Source organism: Gymnoscopelus microlampas, assembly GCF_963454915.1.
Source record: "Gymnoscopelus microlampas genome assembly, chromosome: 2".
NCBI lineage: Eukaryota > Metazoa > Chordata > Actinopteri > Myctophiformes > Myctophidae > Gymnoscopelus > Gymnoscopelus microlampas.
Window position 1 is genome coordinate 33,772,603 of NC_139939.1, and position 18,489 is coordinate 33,791,091.

Sequence of the window (18,489 nt, forward strand, 5' to 3'; positions counted from 1 at the left end):
AGAAGCTGTGGGGTAGCTTTGATGATTATCCCATGGGATTATGAGAAATGGATATAGACGGAAAGAATGTGAGCGGGTTGGAGAGAGTTGGGGAAGAGAAATGTAGGGAATGTTTTCACAGCACCAATCGTGCCCTCTGCTGTAATAGTGCTCTTTTCTTCCCACCATTAAGTCTCCATTTGGTTTCCACATCTCCCCCCCCAGTCACCACTGTGTCTCTCTCCCAGTCTATCTTCACACTGAGCTCTCGCAGACATTGCAGTGCCTTGGCCCAGCCTCCAGCTGCGAAACACTATTGTCAGTTATAGTTCAGAGATCTTTGATCTCCGTCCATTGGCTTTTTTCAGATGACATAACTCACTTAGATGCTCATGCATGGGAACCATTTGGATTGTCAAATCTGTTGCTATTGTTTCTGTGAAACTGTTCTTGTTTCTCATTCTGCTCCCTCAAAGCAAATCGCTCCCAATGTTTTTTTGTTTGTTTAAGAAGACTATAGAGCCTCAGTTTTGGGTTTGTGTGTGTGGGTATTCAAGACTCATTTAATGAAGTCACTTTTATTTATATAGAGCCAAATCACAACAAAAGAATCTCATAGCACTTTACTTATTGACGAATCCACAAGAGCGCTGGCACTGCGCTGCCATAGCTGCTGTGTCGCTGTACAGAACGGCAGCCGCTTGACACGCAGTTATGAATGCCGTTCTGTGGATTTGTCTATAAAGGAGGTCTAGACCTGCTCTATACTGACTGCTGTCAGTACACATGCAGCAGTGTTCTGGGTCAACTGGAGAGTCTTTAAAGACTTGATATGTGACAGGGGAAGACTGATACTGTAAGACTAGTTTTTCCAGCATCTTTCTGAGACAGGATGTGCCCGATCTTTGCAATGTTAATATGGTTGTTTCCTCTCTTCTCTCTTGCCTCCCTTCTCTCTCCCCCTTTCCTTTGCCTTTCCCCTCTCCACTAGAGCGTTCACAGTGACAGCCATAGCACAGCTGTGCGTGCTGGGTCTGATGTGGGTGTTTGGGGCGTTCCTGTTCAATAAAGAGAAAACGTCAGTGGCCGTGGAATACCTCTTTGTTATCCTCAATAGCCTACAGGGGGTGCTAATATTTGTCTTGCACTGCCTACTGTCTAAGCAGGTAATGTGTACACGCACACGCACACGCACACGCGCACGCGCACGCACACACACACACACACACACACACACACACACACACACACACACACACACACACACACACACACACACACACACACACACACACACACACACACACACACACTGTAAGTAAGTTACATGTGTACTGTAACAATCTAAACCAGAGATATCTCCAAAGCTTAGAAAAGTAAGAATGGAGTGACAGTGAGAATGCTCACCACCATTTACAGTAGTGATGTTATGCTGCCCTCTACAGGTCAGAGAGGAGTACATCAGCTTCCTCTCCTGTATCCAGCAGAAGACGAAATACTCTGACTTCAGCACCACCAACCCTTCTTCCAGTCAGACTCATGTAAGCAACAATATTTGCCTCTGAGATGTAGTGGAGTAGAAGTAAAAGTATAGACAATTGGAAATACTCCAATAAAGTAAAAGTACCTCACAATTGTACTTAAGTACAGTACCTGAGTACATGTACTTAGTTACTTTCCACCACTGCACATATGCAACCACATATTTTAGCTTGACTATCTCTACGTTTGTGTCTTTTAGGGGAATCGGAGCGCTCAGCACACAGGAGAATCTAAAATATGAAGTATTCTACCTCTCCGTCCACCGTTATCAATCCAAAGTACTTGATTGTTGGAACCCCGTTTTGCTGGTGTCTAATCTGATGTAGGGTGATGTCTGCTCAAATGTACAGTATGTGATCATTGTCATAATAAGATAAGCACCTGTAGCCCAAGTGAAAATATACTGTAGCCTATACAGTATACATGTTTATTCAGGGAGTTAAGAAAATAAATAAAGCAAAGGTACTTTATCATTGATTCACCCACCACATATCACAGTATAAGCTGTATAGATTCTAGATATATTTATTTCTAAAAGCACACATTATGTATAAGAAAAGGAAGTATTTTGGTGCAATGCTCTGTTCATGTGTACAGTGTTTGTAACACTGACAAAAACAGTTCATGCTGTATTTTATCTATAAAAACAAAACAAAAAAAAGAAAAGAAAAAAGAAAAACAATGGGAGCATTGTCAATATGCTAAATGTTTAAAGTGAACAATTTTTCCAATAATCCTCATTATTCTTTGAGGGATATGAACCAAGAAAGCCTTTGAGAGAGTCTTGTATGATCAATGTTCTTTCTTCTTATGAGCACCTTCTCTTCTCTGCCAAAATAATCCCATTCATGACATCTGCATACCTGTAGATTTGAATTACATGGTTTTGGCTGTTGAACAAAATAAGTGACATATGCTCACTTATGGCTCTTTACTGCAAGTAATTATGTTATAATTCACGATCTGTGACTAAGGCTTCTTTTGCTATACAATGGCTGCTCATTTCAATGTTTTCTACTCAGACATTTTTTGTTACCACAGCCATAGCTTATCGCTGAATTGAGGACCCCACCACTATTCAGAGTGGTGATATGGACCAGTAGGCAAATAGAAGATAATGAAGCCATAAAGTTTGGCATATCGTCATTGTTATTGCACTTTCCTTTGACCGTCGACATTTTTGCTCTTTCATGTCAAGATGTAGCCTAATGTTTAAGTGGGGAGGATCCACCCAGTATTTTCTATTTTTTTAAGAGTGAATGTCTTAACTGGCTTTCCCAGTTTGAATGTACTATATGAACATATTTTTCTATTTTGTTGTTGTGTTTTATATGTTGGTACTTCTTAAATATTTTGCTACAAATTGTATAATAAAGCAAATATGACAATACTCTGAGATGTATCCGTATCATGGGTGGAAAATGCAAGAGAACTGGGCACTTTTGTGAAGTAAGCAGTGTGCAAATGTTGTATGTTTGGCTTAAGCATGAAAGCTGCACTATGTAACTTTCCTCTTCTACCCTGGATTTTAACCCGGTTTCCTGCGCAAGTGCTGACATTTTTACCATTGAGCTAATGTTCTTCTGGCTGCCTGCTTGCTATGGGAATACATTTAATCTTGACCATCAGGTCAAAATTCATGTCAGATCCTGCGCCTGGGCGAGACATGACCTTTGACAAGATCTAAATGTCTCAATAGAAGAGCAGGGAGACAAAATACAACCAGCCCAATTGTATAAGTTATATTGTATTTACATACTCTACCATACAGATTAGACAAAATTACATTTTATTAATTAAAATGTAATTTGAATGAATTCTAAAAAAAAAAAAACATATAAGTGTATACAGGGTATACTACACATTTCTAAAGTGACAATTTAAGGACTTTTAAGACCTTTTTAATACCAAGTTGGCCAAATTGTCAAATATTACATAAGAAAGAGGCAAACATTGTGAAAATAGCTGAACTACAAGCTCACCTCGCACTGCGAGGCGTTGTGAGCTTGTAGTTCTGCTATTTTCATAATATTTATCTGTGGAACAGAGTCAAACTAAATGTAATGCCTACAATTCCAAGTGCTTATCATGGTGGGGGGTCCCCAGTTCAAATATGATTCTTTGGGGGGTCGCGGCCTGCAAAGTTTGGGAACCCTTGGCCTAGGCAGCCAGGGTCGTTGTGACATTTATGCCCAATGTTTATAACAACAAGACGTGTGGCAGACGCAGCACAGAGTTCAGACCCAGCTTCTACAAGGACAAGCTCAGATAGTTGGTAACAAATAGTCAAAACTAAAACCATAGCTCTCAGGCTGGAGACATGTAGGCTCCCATAGGCACAGGCACGGGCTGATAGGCACAGAGTGAAGCACATACAAATGAAATATATATTTTTATCAGATTGATAAATACATATTTATTGATAAATACATATTTATGAATATATTGTACTATATGTTAATGTTTAAACTTTTTAAACACTTTAAAAAAAAAGTTTAAACTGACCCCTAAATCAGAGCTAGTGTTAAAGCGGCATTATTTGGTCCAATCTGTATGGTTGAGTATGTTAATACAATATAACTTATACAATTGATTGATTGATTGATTGATTGAATACTTTATCTAGAAAGACATGGTAAAAGTACATGGAAGTACAATTCACAATACAAGGTCCTCTAAACTGGATCGCTCATAAAAGCACTTAGGGTGGTTTGTCTCCCTGTTCTTATTGCAGTGGCCAATGTTTGACCAGGTTTATTGTATAGTTTGTTGATTAGTTTTGATGCACTAAGGGTCTTTTTTATTTTTATTTTTATTTTTTAGGTATTAAAAATGTCTTAACCCTATGTCACCAAACGTATCATATATGATACACACATTACACTGATTTTTTAATAAATCAGTATAATCAATACTTGGACCAAGAACCTGTTGTATCATATCTGACACATCCCCACTTCCCCCTGGACCATACCATTTGCACTGCAGGTAGTTACAGAGCCTCAGGTGGTCTGACCCAAAATGGCTGCCATCAACTAAACAGGAGAGGTTGATCACTACTAACAAACAATTATTTTTTAAGCAGTTCGGGTAAGCTTTCCTAGTATATCTTTACTAATATTTTGAAATAAGTGTTGGATAACTGGAATGCACTTATGAGCTCTCAAAATGTAGCATTTGAGTTTGTTTTTTATGATGTCAAAAGTCTTTGTATCATATTTGATACTACAGTTTTTTTTTGTAATGTTAAAACCGACTTGATTTTTTTTAAAAAAAATTTATCCCACGATTTTGTAACCCTATTTTTTACACCCAGTGCCAATCTCTATGTAATCCTGGGCACTACACTCCCTCTGCCAACCTAGGGAGGCCAGGGCCGAGCTCATGCCTCCTTCAATGCATGAGAGCCAACTGACCTTCTTATCACCTGACAGGGGAGAGTTTCCCTGGTTGGACATAGCGTGTGGAAGGAACACGTTATTCCAACCAGTTCCTTTCCCCTCCATCAGGCGCCCTGGCTGGCCAGGGGGAGGCAGTAAAACCGACTTGAAATACCCCTTGTAATACCCCTTGTATCAAATATGATACAACAAATAAATGATACAAAGGAATGTAAAAAAAAATAAAACAAAATCAAAAATGTTTTAAGACCCAATAAAGTGTCCCTTTTCAAAATGTTGGAATTTTCTGACCTTTCCTTCATAGTTCAGGATAAGAGTCCTTAAATTGTCACTTCACTGTCATCTGGAGACCCCCACCCACAGATTGAGAACCATGTGTTCTATTGAGACACTTAGATCGTGTCAAAGGTCACGTCTCACCTAGACACAGGATCTGACACGAATTTTGTCCCCCCAAAAAAGAAAGAAAGTTCCTGCCAAATTCTTCTGATACCAATGGATCGAGTCCAGATCTGTTGTGTTCTGTATGACATCTATAGGCTTAATTATATTGCAGTGCACACATCCGCCCCGCCCCCAACTGATTTATAGTTTGAGCCTGTGTACACATACATGAGTCACACACATGTAGGCTGTATGACTACTCACAGTGGTGGAAAGTAAGTACATTTACTCAAGTACTGTACTTTTACTTATACTGTTTTGAGTATTTCCATTTTTCTGTACTTATACTACTCCACTACATCTGAGAGGCAAATATTGTACTTTTACCCACTACAATTATTTTAAAAATGTAGTTACTAGTTACTTTGTAGATTTGGATTATTATTACAAAACATATACATCAAACCACTTCAGCCCTTAAACTTTGGCTATTTGAAAATAGACGATCTAAGCTCATGCATTGCATCGCGACGCGTTGTGAGCAGTCTAATGGTTGTGAGCTATTTTCAAAAGATCTGTATACATTTAGACATGTGATAACTTGTGAAACGGGACACTCAACGAGTACTTTTGGTACTTTAAGTATATTTTGATGCCAATACTTTTGTACTTTTGTTGATAACCGGACTTTTACTTGTAACAGAGTATTTCTGTGTCGCAATATTGATACTTTTACTTAAGTAAAAAATGTGAGTACTTTTTCCACCAATTCTCCAAAAAAATACAATCGTGACGTAGCTCGATTCTCTGCCACACCCTCCGCCTGTTCGTTAATCCTTTAAACATTCCGTCATTCCGTCTTTGAACATTTCACATCGGCATCTTTTATCTGAACAATAGCCTAATATAATTAATTAGCCGATAATTTCATATCATTTTGAGCTGTTGCTGTTGATATTTGGAATTTGGATTTTTGGAAGTTTAGCCTATGACCAGACCGCTTTTTGAGTCACTGGACATCATTTCTTCAGACAGGTAAACCTCATCGGTAGACCCAAATGTCTTGTGTGTGCATTGTGTGTGTGTGTGTGTGTGTGTGTGTGTGTGTGTGTGTGTGTGTGTGTGTGTGTGTGTGTGTGTGTTAGAATATCTAATGTACTTTAGGTGATGATGATATAGCCTTAGATAATGATATTACATGACACGACTAACAGTACCAGAGACTGAAAACATCTACACATGATTGGATATTTTCTAAACTTTATGGATCCATGTGGGCAATTCAGGTGTCAAAGCAGCAACAGCTGTGAGAATGAAAACAACAGTAGAGGTAGCCTACAACAACCTTGCAATAGTAGGCTATGTATACTATATACAGTATATATATATATATATGAATAGTGAATTTAAGAAATAATACTAGTGTCAACACACCTTACGTTTTAATCATATACATTTCAGTTCCTCATACCTTTGCACCCCCCTCTCTCACTCACACACTCGGCGCACACACACACACACACACACACACACACGCACGCACTGACACACACACACACACACACACACACACACACACACACACACACACACACACACACACACACACACACACACACACACACACACACACACACACACACAACACGAGACAGTACGTATTCCTTCCTGTTTGTCTCTTCCCTGTTTATTTGTAAATGACAAACATGTATTCTATACATTATGCCCGTTTTCTCTTTCTCAGAATTTCTATTCCCATCTACCGCTATGCTTCTGATGGTTAGTATCATAGTGTGCCTGAGCTCCATGGGAGTGTGCAGGCTGTGCTCCCTCCCCTGGCTCTGGAGTCTGTTGGCTGGGCTGTGGCTCAGCATGACCCTGAGGGGCACCTGGAGGTTCCTCTATGTAGCTATTCGCACCATCAAGAGAGATCTTCTGTAAGTAGTGTGTGTGTGTGTGTGTGTGTGTGTGTGTGTGTGTGTGTGTGTGTGTGTGTGTGTGTGTGTGCTCGCGCGCACGTGTGTGTGTGTGTGTGTGTTACTGAAATGTGAATACATTTTCTGTGCTCCCCTCGTTGTCCCAGTTGTCTAGTTGTGATACTGAGGGTGAAGTTTGCCCTGAAGAGACACCTGCGCAGCGGCTGCACCATCCCCGCTCTGTTTGCCCGGACGGTCGCACTGTACCCAGACAAGCCTGCCCTGGTCTGTGAGGCTACAGGAGAGGTAAGGACCCAAGCAGGCTGGATGTAGATACATACAATAGTATTACACAGTTAAATCCTCCAGTGTTAATTTAACTCTGAGAGAGTGTGCCAAATGCATATATTATTAACAATAAATGATCCTGATGATTTTATTGTGCAGCTGTTTAAATGGACTAAACTACATCCTCTCTAGTGATTTTTTAAGACTTTATGAAAAATGAATCGGTACATTAGCCTTCTTATTACATGGCTACTAATATTTAAATGAAATAATATATAATAATAATTTGACATGGAATATTGAGTTAGCCTACACACTTCTGATTGCCTAGTAATGTTATCTTTCAGAATCAAACAGAATTGAGTAATGAAGTGTCTCAGGTCTTTGATACTAATAAAATAACCTTCATTTTTATTACAATTGCTTTACAACAACAATGAGAATACACAATATCAAAACAATGTGATTCATAATCATATCAATCCCAGGTGTGGAGTTTTAATGACTTGGCAGAGAGGTGCCATGCTGTGGCCCACTGGGCACTGGCTCAGGGCTGGACACAGGGAGACGTGGTGGCCTTGTACTTGGAAAGCCGCCCAGAGCTGGTGGCTCTGTGGTTGGGCCTGGCTATGGTTGGTGTGGAGGCTGCGCTCATCAACCACAATCTGAGAAAGGATCCCTTGCTTCACTGTCTGGAAGCATCGAGGGCCCAGGCTGTGGTGTTTGGGACAGAGCTCTCTGAAGGTAAGAATACAGAACCTAATATCCAGTGACCAGTCTGACTGACTTGTCAGTGATGGAATAGAACTACAATAGACTCTGCTGATACAATAGACTCTGCTGATACTGCAAACAAATCTGGTGTAGCCTTTGGTGCTGGATATTTCATGTACTAGGTCCTTTCAGCCATTTTACTCTTATCGTATGTATACCCGGGGGGCTGGGTATTACATTTTTTTTAAAGCCTGCCAGTGCCATAATTACATTAGCCATGAGAAATGTAAAGAAAAAATATCGACTTCTTAATTCATCATATTAAAGACAGCATGCTTGCAATCTTCTTCTGGATCGCATAAACAGTGCATTTTGTGTATTTTGTGTCTGTGATTGCTGGTCCTTTCCTATAAGCCGTGTCAGAGGTGACTGATTCTCTGGAGCCCTCCGTGGTTTTGTTCTGCACTGGGGACCAGAGTGATGAAGACAAAATCTCCAGCATCAGTGCACAGAACCTGGACCCATTACTGGCCTCATCACCCACACACCCTCCAGCACACACTCTCAAGAAAGGATTTAATGGTAAGGCTAGGATTCATTGGAGGGGCCTTTGAAAGGCAGGATGTGATTTAGTGCAGGTAGGGTATGCAGGTAAGTACAGGCTATATTTCTTGCTAATATGTTACGCATTACAAAATAATGATTGCGACACATATACTGTATATTTTTTAAACTTAACAAGCCCTTGCATGTCAGAGTGTGCTGGCTGCCTCTGAGTGCACTCCTGGCTCACTCCCTTCCTCCTCTTTCCACCCAAACAAATCTTTAGAAACATTCATGCAACATTTCATTAGTTGTCACTCATGTTTTTGATTATTAGTGTGGTTGCTCATAGTCAGACTGTCTTTCTTAATAACAAAGTTACTCCTTCATTGATGATTCCCTCTTAGTCATTGACTTAGTGTATGTGTGTGTGCGTGCGTGCGTGCGTGCGTGCGTGCGTGCGTGCGTGCGTGCGTGCGTTCGTGTGTGTCTGCATGTGTGTGTCTGCATGTGTGTGTCTGCATGTGTGTGTGTGTTAGTGCAAGCACAGGCATGTGTGTGTGTTATCACTTAACATTCCTAACGATGATCTTCAAGCCTTTGCATGTACAGCCACTGACATAGGATGAGGGCAGGGATAGATAGGCAGACTTAGAAGAAGTAGTAAGTATGTGACTGCATACCAACAAACAAGACAAAGTATGAAGACAGCTCTACCATTCAACCTGTCTCTCTCTCTCTCTCTCTCTCTCTCTCTCTCTCTCTCTCTCTCTCTCTCTCTCTCTCTCTCTCTCTCTGTACAGATAGACTATTCTACATCTACACCTCTGGTACTACGGGGATGCCAAAGGCAGCCATTGTGGTACACAGTCGGTGAGTAGCTGTTCTAGCCTTGGTACATGTCACTGCAGTAGTGATATGTTATGTACCGCTTTAAGGCTTTAAGAAAATCACTAAATATGAATTTTATTTAAAAAAGATATCACTCAATGCTCAACCAAGTATAAATCAGGCATTAGATCCCACTGGAGACTGGGACCTGCAGACCAGACAACAGCTGGTTTGCTATTATACCAGGTTGTAATTAATACCCGATCCTGGGTCCAAATGACTCCCTGATTAGGTATATATCTAAATTGCATCCCAGTGGTACTCAGGGTTCACAGACGCCTGAGTTAGATGAGATTAGATACTATAATCCCTGAAGGGAAATTGAGGCGTTACAGCAGCATGATGTGATAAAATGAATAATCTACTAGACAAACAAAAAACACATCAGACACAAATGGACATACCTAACCCTAACCTGTAATCACACAAGAACAGGGCCGACACAGAACCATATGCATTTAATTTATTTGGGATCCATTGATCCAGAGGGTTCTATATGTCTTTCAGTTATTACCGCATCGCTGCCTTTGGCTTCCATTCCTTTGGTCTGCGACCTGATGATATCATCTATAACTGCCTACCCCTGTACCACTCTGCAGGTAATGTGTGCCACTTCCTTACACATCTTACAATTCATAATGTACAGTGTTCTGCTGCTCAAGCCTAGAATTTAGTTTTATGATGTATCTCTTTTTGACTGATTCAAATAGCTCCCAGCTCATTTTGTCTTTGTGTGTCTTTGTGTGTCTTTGTGTGTCCGTGTGTTCGTGTACGTTTGTGTGTGTCCATGTGTCCGTGTGTGTGTGTGTGTGTGTGTGTGTGTGTGTGTGTGTGTGTGTGTGTGTGTGTGTGTGTGTGTGTGTGCGTGCGTGTGTGTTTTCTAGGTAATATCATGGGTGTAGGCCAGTGCTTGCTCTTTGGTCTCACTGTTGTGGTTAAAAGGAAATTCTCCGCCAGTAACTTTTGGCAAGACTGTGCCAAGTACAACTGTACGGTGAGTACACACACTCTGAGGTTGTAAAAATGGACCAGTAAGTGTCTTTGGTATCCCATTTGGGTCACCAAATTGGACGTGGCAGTTTTAGAGTTACATGAACACTGAGGATTGTACTGTGCAAGAGTGGAATCACTGCTGCTAGTTGCTGCATCTCTTCATACTCAGGTGCCAATATCAATCAACAGTTTGTGTTGACTTGTCTGTTGTAGTGCTGCCAAAATTGCAACCAATGTAAAATACGATAGAACAGCTAGCGATGACTCATTAAAGTGTGTGTGTGTGTGTGTGTGTGTGTGTGTGTGTGTGTGTGTGTGTGTGTGTGTGTGTGTGTGTGTGTGTGTGTGTGTGTGTGCGTGCGTGCGTGCGTGCGTGCGTGCGTGCGTGCGTGCGTGCGTGCGTGCGTGCGTGCGTGCGTGCGTGCTTACGGGTATGCGTTTCTCCAGGTAATTCAATACATAGGTGAGATCTGCCGTTACCTGTTGGCCCAGCCTATTCATACCGCTGAGGCTTATCATCAGGTGCGTGTTGCCGTGGGTAACGGCCTCCGTCCTGTCGTGTGGGAGGAGTTTGTAAAAAGGTTCAGAATACGACGAGTGGGAGAATTTTACGGAGCCACTGAGTGCAACTGTAGCCTCATCAACATAGATGGAAAGGTGTGTTTCTGTGTATGTGTCTTTTACCTTGTACTTATATTCTGCTGATGTGCAAAATATCAATAGACATATATGAAACATTTCACAGTGATAACTTAGACATAATTATAACAACAACAACAACAACAACAACTTCATTTATATAACACTTTTTTAAACAGAGATTACAAAGTGCCTCACAAAATTGGAGCAAAAATACATCACATAAAAATAAAACAAATCACACAATTTAAAAGAGTATGGTAACAGAGATGACAAATAAAAGAGCTAAAGCAAATCATAACAGAATGTGAGATGAGAGAGATCCAAGAGATAAAGCAGGATAAATAAGGTGATTTACGGGAAGGCTTTTCTGAACAAGTGTGTTTTTTTGAAGTGATTAAAAGACAATAAAGAGGCCCGGACCTCCGCCCTCGTGGTCCTGCATGTCTCTCCCCATCTCTCTCCCCCTGTTTCCTGTCCATCTCTACTACAAACTATAAATAAAGACAGAAAAAAGCCCCACAAAAAAAAGACAATAAAGAATCAGCTTGTCGGATAGCCTCAGGCAGGGCATTCCAGAGTTTAGGAGCTTGGACAGTGAAAGCCCGACCAGCTAGGCGTGACCTTGGGACCTTTAGGAGAGCCCCACCTGAGGACCTCAGGCTGAAGGGAGGCTTTTACAATATATTGGGATGCAAGACCATTTTGATGCTTAACCCATAAAGACCTGAGGCCGATTCTACAAATGCCTTTTAAATCAGTAGTTCTCAAACTTTTCCGTGACAAGTACCCCCAAACACTTTCAAGATTTTTCAAAACTAGCAGATGTACAAGCTCGCAACGCGGCACGAAGTGACGCGCTTGCGAGCTTGTACATCTGTTGTTTTTGAATAGCCAAAGCAAAAATCTAAAATGACACAGATGCTTTCCTGTTTTTAATGGGTTTAAAGGTTTGTAAAATAATCTTAAAATCAATAAAATAAAAATAAACATAGGGAGCCAGTGAAGAGTTGCCATGACAGGGCTGATATGAGCATGTTTCTTTGCTTTTTTCCCATAGTTGTAAACAGGAAATTGATTTCTACGTTAGATACTGTATGTGTACAGAGCTTTGCAATAGTCTAGCTGGGATGTGATAAATGCTTGAATGACCTCTAAATCAACAACGGACAGAAAGGACTTAATTTGTGAAATGTTTTGTCTGTGTTGAGCTGAAGGAAACTTTGTGACATCCAGGAATTCATATCAGCAAGGCAGGCCTGTAAACAATCTAGACTTCCAGAAGTTTGGGGATTTGATTTGGTCATAAACAATTGGGAATTGTCTGCATAACAATGAAAATGTTAAATGAGGTTATGTTTGCGGATGATTTAGCAATATGGTAAGTGACATTATTATAGGCTTCATATTAGACATGTTGTCTCATGAGTTAAAGAAAACAGCAATTGTGCAAGTGCAAGAGTGATTATATGTATGCATATTTGCAAGTGTCGTTAGTTGACTTTCTCTTGGGATTGTAAAAATTAAAATCTGTTTCAATGTAGTTTCAAAATAGCATGTAGTATGTAAGCTCACAAGCTGCACTTCTGTCATATGACTAAGTATAAAATATGAAAAAACATAAAAAGATGAATTATGGAGATTTCTTTCTGACAGTGGCAACAACCATGTAATATTTCTGTTTGTCCAGGTGGGGGCATGTGGATTCAACAGTTGCATCTTTCCAGATTTCTATCCCATCAGACTGGTCAGGGTACAGGAGGAGAACATGGAGCTGCTACGTGACAAACAGGGACTCTGCATACCCTGTCTGCCTGGTGAGAATGTGCACACATGCACAGACAAGTACACAAGCACCCACACACATAAACAAAGACAGGCACACACATTTATTTCTAATCAAGGAAGTTTATTAACTCAAATGCATATGCCAAAGGCAATCTTAATGTTCCAATACAGCCATACAAGATGTAATTTCTGCTGTAGTCCCTGATTAGAACTTTATGTGCTAAATATGGTATAGTAATTGTTGTGAGCTCCTAGACAGAAAGAGATAGAAAGAGGGGAAGGTAGGTTAGGGCTAAAAAGTAATAGAGACGGTAGTTAAAAGAGCCCTGTCAATAAGTTGATGAAAACAAGCCTAATACACATACAATCCTATTGTCGTTGCACATCAGATGATGGGAACAGACCTGTGATTGACAGGGGTCACTTCTCAAGTAGCGTTCTGGGGCTGTTGGTATTCGTCGCTTGCCTGCCCGCCTGGCTTTCTTCGACACTCCTTAAGTGTCAGCAAGTCTTCACTGTTAACAACAGCCATCTTTAGAGTCTATATTCTTCTTTAGAAAGTGTAGGTGATACTTTCTCTCTGGACTTTCTCGACTTTCCTCTGTCCACTTTCCACTTTTGTGTTGAAAGGCACAACTTTGACTCCTTTGCTGTAGATGAACGCAATATTGAATGACTGGAAAATGTCATTGAATCTTGGAGTTCCTATTCAAATTGAACAAAACAAAACAAAAATACACCTATTTTACACTAAAACAAGAAAAGGGGATTTGGCATAAAACATAGATAAGACCAGACAAGACAAGACTGGGTCTTGGGTATGAGGAGATGGTCATTTGTTCTCCATCCTAAATACCATGTGAAAATCAATTCTCTCCCTGTCATTGGCTGAAACACATGAGGGTATGTTTAGAAAGAGAGGGGGGAAGAAGAGATACATCTGAGCACTAACTAATTAACTCAACCTAAAGTTAATTCCCTTACAAGGATTTATTCATTATATCAATATTCTCCCACTGTAACTTAGTGTCACACATCTTGTTCCTATTTAGAAAGAATATTGGAAATATAATTAATACTAATAATAATAGTCATAATAATAATAATCAAATGATAATAAAAATGTACCCTAATGCATAAGTGAGAGTATGATAAACAGTTATAACACATAATGATATATACATGAATGTTACAAATATAACAGCAAGCTTACACAGTAGGACACGTAATAACCACTTGTTTAATATGGATTAATAACTATGAACGTATGAAACGAACTCTGCCTCCAATCTTTGAGGAGTGCTTGAGGATCGATGATCTCAAGGTCATAGGTCGCAGGCCATTTAGTTGGAAGCGGAGCTCTCCCTGTGACAGCTAACTGTCACAGGGATTATTTCCAGTTTAAATTTGTCCCAAGTTTGTGTCCTGATATCATGGTTCCATGTCAGCAACATTGTGGGTGTGCTGGGCCGTAGTTAGCAGCGGTGTGTGTAAAAGGGCATCTGACCTCTGGGGTCGATCAACCTTCTCTTTGGCAGTGCTCCTCCATATGCTTGTAGAGTCAGTGCCGCTTTAGACTCCACAGGGGCCCTACGCAGGATACGGGACACATGCACGCGCGGGCATAAAGTTACTTTTTTTGTTACTTTATTTCGGTTTTAGTGTGCTGCGCAGCCTGCGCTGATGTGAACGCAGTAATGCACGTTATTTTCTGCTGAAGGGAGGGGGCGGAGAGGGGGCCTCTTTGATCGGCGGGTAGGCGGGGCCCCACGCAACCTGCGTAGTGTGCGTGTATGGAGAAGGGGCCCTGTGTAGAGTTGTGTTCATATGCATCAGCAAAAATGGAGATCCAGTTTGGATCGGTGAATGGTTTGATCATAGTGGAATATTCAATTGATCACCAAAGTTACTAGAGGATTATGTCTTTCCCCATCTTATCATAACTTTACAGTTATGATTTATTTGTGACGCACAGTACAAGTGCAACAATACTGTATAGATAAGCACATGTTCCGAGGACAGCAACATTAGAAGCAATCAATAACAAAATGGTTAGAAAATGTTGGGTCTCTGCTCTATATGTAAAGTGTCTTGAGACAACTTGTTGTGATTTGGCACTATACTCAAGTTGAATTGAAAAAAATGAATTGAAAATCAGAACCCAGTTGCCAGCGTATTGTCCATGTGGTGAACACTCTCTCTTCTTTCATGTTCCCCTCCATTTCCCCCCCGTTTGTCCTGCAGGTGAATCAGGTGTGTTGGTGGGACACATCGACCAGAACGATCCACTCAGGAGATTTGACGGCTACGCTGACCAAGATTCCACCAATTCCAAAATTGCTCACAACGTCTTTAAGATGGGAGATTCAGCTTATATCTCAGGTACTGTGACATTACAGTTTTACAGTTTTTCTTAGGTCACGTCCACACTAATACATTTTCTAAATGATCTCCATCCACACAAGTGTTTTAGCACTGTTGCATAAATTATTTCTGCCCATACTCACATGACCATTCATATACTGTACACTTGACAAATCAAGGACGTTTTCTTTCCTACCAATTACTCAACCTATGAAGCCTTGAATTAATTAATAGCGAACACAATTATGTGCCGTCAAATGCTTTGATGACTGTCAAAGAAGGACAGGTATGGCAGCACAATGAGACTGACAAACTTGAAGAAAAATTCTACTGCATGCTCTGTCACCACCATTACACCATGTTTTACTTGGTAGTGGGTTAAGTCATGTGTAACTCATCTATGATCACCCATCTCTCTTTGTCTTTTTCTTTCCGTCTACCCCTCTTCCACATTCTCTCTCTGTCTCTTGGTCTGTCTGTCTGTCTGTCTGTCTGTCTGTCTGTCTGTCTGTCTGTCTGTCTGTCTGTCTGTCCCAGGTGACGTGTTGGTGATGGACGAGCTTGGCTACATGTATTTCCGGGACCGCACTGGGGACACATTTCGCTGGAGAGGGGAGAACGTCTCCACCACAGAGGTGGAAGCGGTCCTCAGCACCCTGTTGGCACTGACAGGCGTTGCTGTGTACGGAGTGTCAGTACCAGGTACTGACAACACACAGAGAGGGAGAATAGAGCGACTGTACTAGCTGGGACAGGAAACATAAGAGAAATATAACCAATGGAGATAGACATTGGAGGAATTTCTACTAGAAGATTTGGTAAAAACCCAAATATTATATCTCACCTGTGCTTGTGTGTCAACAATATCTGCCTACCTGACCCGTTACCCTTTCTGTCCATGTGTTTGTCTCCAGGTGTGGAAGGGAAGGCTGGTATGGCTGCTATCGCTCATGCAGGAGGCCAGTTTGACTGTGACACATTCTTGACCGCAACAAAGAAAGCCCTGCCTTCCTACGCATGGCCTGTGTTCATACGACTCCTCACACAAATTGACACAACAGGTGAGGCATCCATACATGTACATATACTGTATGTATGAACACATACATAAACACGCACGCACGCACGCACGCACGCACGCACGCACGCACGCACGCACGCACGCACGCAAAGCACAGATGCACAGATGCACTGCACAGAGGCACATACATCAAACATGGGTGGGTATGGGTATGTACACATATACAGTACGCATGTACAAAAGCCCATTGGCACAGGCTCAGACAGACACCGATAGAGTACAAACACACACACATACGTACACACACACACACACACACACACACACACACACACAATCATCACCTTTTTCTCTGTTCGTCATCAGGGACCTTTAAAATTCAGAAGATGCGGCTGCAGAAGGAAGGATACAATCCACAACACACAACTGATCCCATCTATTTTTTAAACAGCCGTGCTGGGCGTTATGAGGCTGTCACCCAGGAACTACACAGCGGCATCACAGAGGGAAGGGTGTTTCTATGAAAGGACAGACCTGTGCAAAAGTGTTTATCCCTAAAGAGGGGAAGAAAGAACATTTGAGCAGCTTACGGATTTGGAACCTCTCTGTGAGAGGAGTATGTTTTTATTGTGTGGCACCAAAGGGGCCAGCCTTCTAGAACAGCCTTGGTCTGTATGTATCTCCCTTTAGCAGACCATCTGTATGTCCCAAGGAAAGTAGACCTATCACAGTGAACTACACAGCAGTTACACCGATTGTCTCCACAAAGTTAGACAATCGGGTGGGTGATGGCTGATTTACACCCGGCAAGCAGGTGAATGTAGGTTTCTGGTGCTGTACAGAAATAAGAGAACTTTGAAGGAAAACCTGCTGTCCTCTGTCCCATAGCTTCATTAGATTGGCTCAGCAGCAGAGTTTAACAGGAAACACATGAAGGTGTCGTGTGTCACCTTTGGGAAACCTGGGACTCTATTTGCAGGTCGGCTGATGCTGGCTGAGCCTCATGAAATTTGACTTGTCGAATCGCAAGCAACAAGTTTCAGAACAAATGGCATCACAACAAATGTAATCAATGTAGAGTTTAGGAAAAGCACATGAGCACATCTTTGCTGCTGCTTTGTTCACAAAATGTACACGTATTCACTTGCTATCCATAGCTACAGTACAGATAGCACAGAGAAGCCCCGATGTTATTAGACCCTGTCTTGCAGCAGAATGCTGTACATGTTTGAACAGTCCGCAGCTGTGGTAAGTGTCCTGTTTTGCGGCAGCCTGCTGGGGAGGCAGCGTGATGTACAAGGATGCTAAGCGGCTGAACAAGCTGGTGAAGAAGGCTGGCTCAGTACAGGGTGAGAGGCCGGACTCACTGGAGTCTGTTGTGGAGAGATGCACACAGAATAAGATCCTCTCCACAACATCTTGGCAGGCCAGAAAAGCATTTGCAAGGATCTGTTCCGTTCAATGCTCTGCAAGAATGTTTAGAACCCAGCAGCAATTTAACTCCATGGCTCTTTAACTCCATGACCAGCTGCTAGGCTCATGAACTGGACTACTAGTTTTTATTTATTTATGGGTCTATGTGCACCAGCTTGTGCAGCGAGGCTTATGAACTGGACTACTAGTTTTAGTGACAGATGTGCAATAACAAAGGATTATTATTCCCAGTGACACCTTTTTCATGCTTTTTATGCTTATTCATAGTATATTTTTATATTTGTCTTCTCTCCGTTTTAACCAGTGCCCCTCTTTTTGTGCTGCGTTTTTAACTAACCTTATGCCTTTATGAACTATGGGATACCCAAATTTCCCTTCAGGGATTAATAAAGTATCTATCTATATATCTATCTATCGATCGATAGATCGATAGATCGATCTATCGATCTATCGATCTATCGATCTATCGATCTATCTATCTATCTACTGTAGCTATACTGTATCTATACTGTATCTATCTATCTATCTTGTTTTTGGGCGGTGTAAACGCCCCTATATGTGAGGTTTGGACATTATCGACATTCGCTGCACT

The 18,489-nt window shown here is 41.3% G+C and overlaps 2 protein-coding genes across 4 annotated transcripts in view; both read left to right on the top strand.

The window, feature by feature from the left end:
* The window catches only part of LOC311056857 (adhesion G protein-coupled receptor E5-like), a 15,456-nt gene extending 12,545 nt beyond the window's left edge, over nt 1-2,911 (top strand). For all 3 annotated transcript variants that reach the window (XM_084073696.1, XM_084073697.1, XM_084073698.1), the window contains exons 15-17: nt 971-1,145; nt 1,425-1,520; nt 1,721-2,911. In XM_084073696.1, the coding sequence (XP_083929822.1) occupies nt 971-1,145; nt 1,425-1,520; nt 1,721-1,762 (313 nt within the window). In that variant the 3' untranslated portion in view covers nt 1,763-2,911. The remainder of the gene's footprint in view (nt 1-970; nt 1,146-1,424; nt 1,521-1,720) is intronic.
* Nucleotides 2,912-6,179: 3,268 nt separating this feature from the next.
* LOC311056907 (long-chain fatty acid transport protein 1-like) lies at nt 6,180-18,365 on the top strand. The gene is made up of 14 exons (XM_084073756.1): nt 6,180-6,341; nt 7,051-7,243; nt 7,390-7,528; nt 7,999-8,254; nt 8,639-8,806; nt 9,571-9,640; nt 10,166-10,257; nt 10,543-10,652; nt 11,099-11,308; nt 12,981-13,107; nt 15,323-15,460; nt 15,980-16,144; nt 16,357-16,503; nt 16,830-18,365. The coding sequence occupies exons 2-14, from the start codon at nt 7,074-7,076 to the stop codon at nt 16,985-16,987; spliced, it is 1,950 nt and encodes a 649-aa protein (XP_083929882.1). The 5' UTR covers nt 6,180-6,341; nt 7,051-7,073; the 3' UTR covers nt 16,988-18,365.
* The last annotated feature ends 124 nt before the right edge of the window (nt 18,366-18,489 follow it).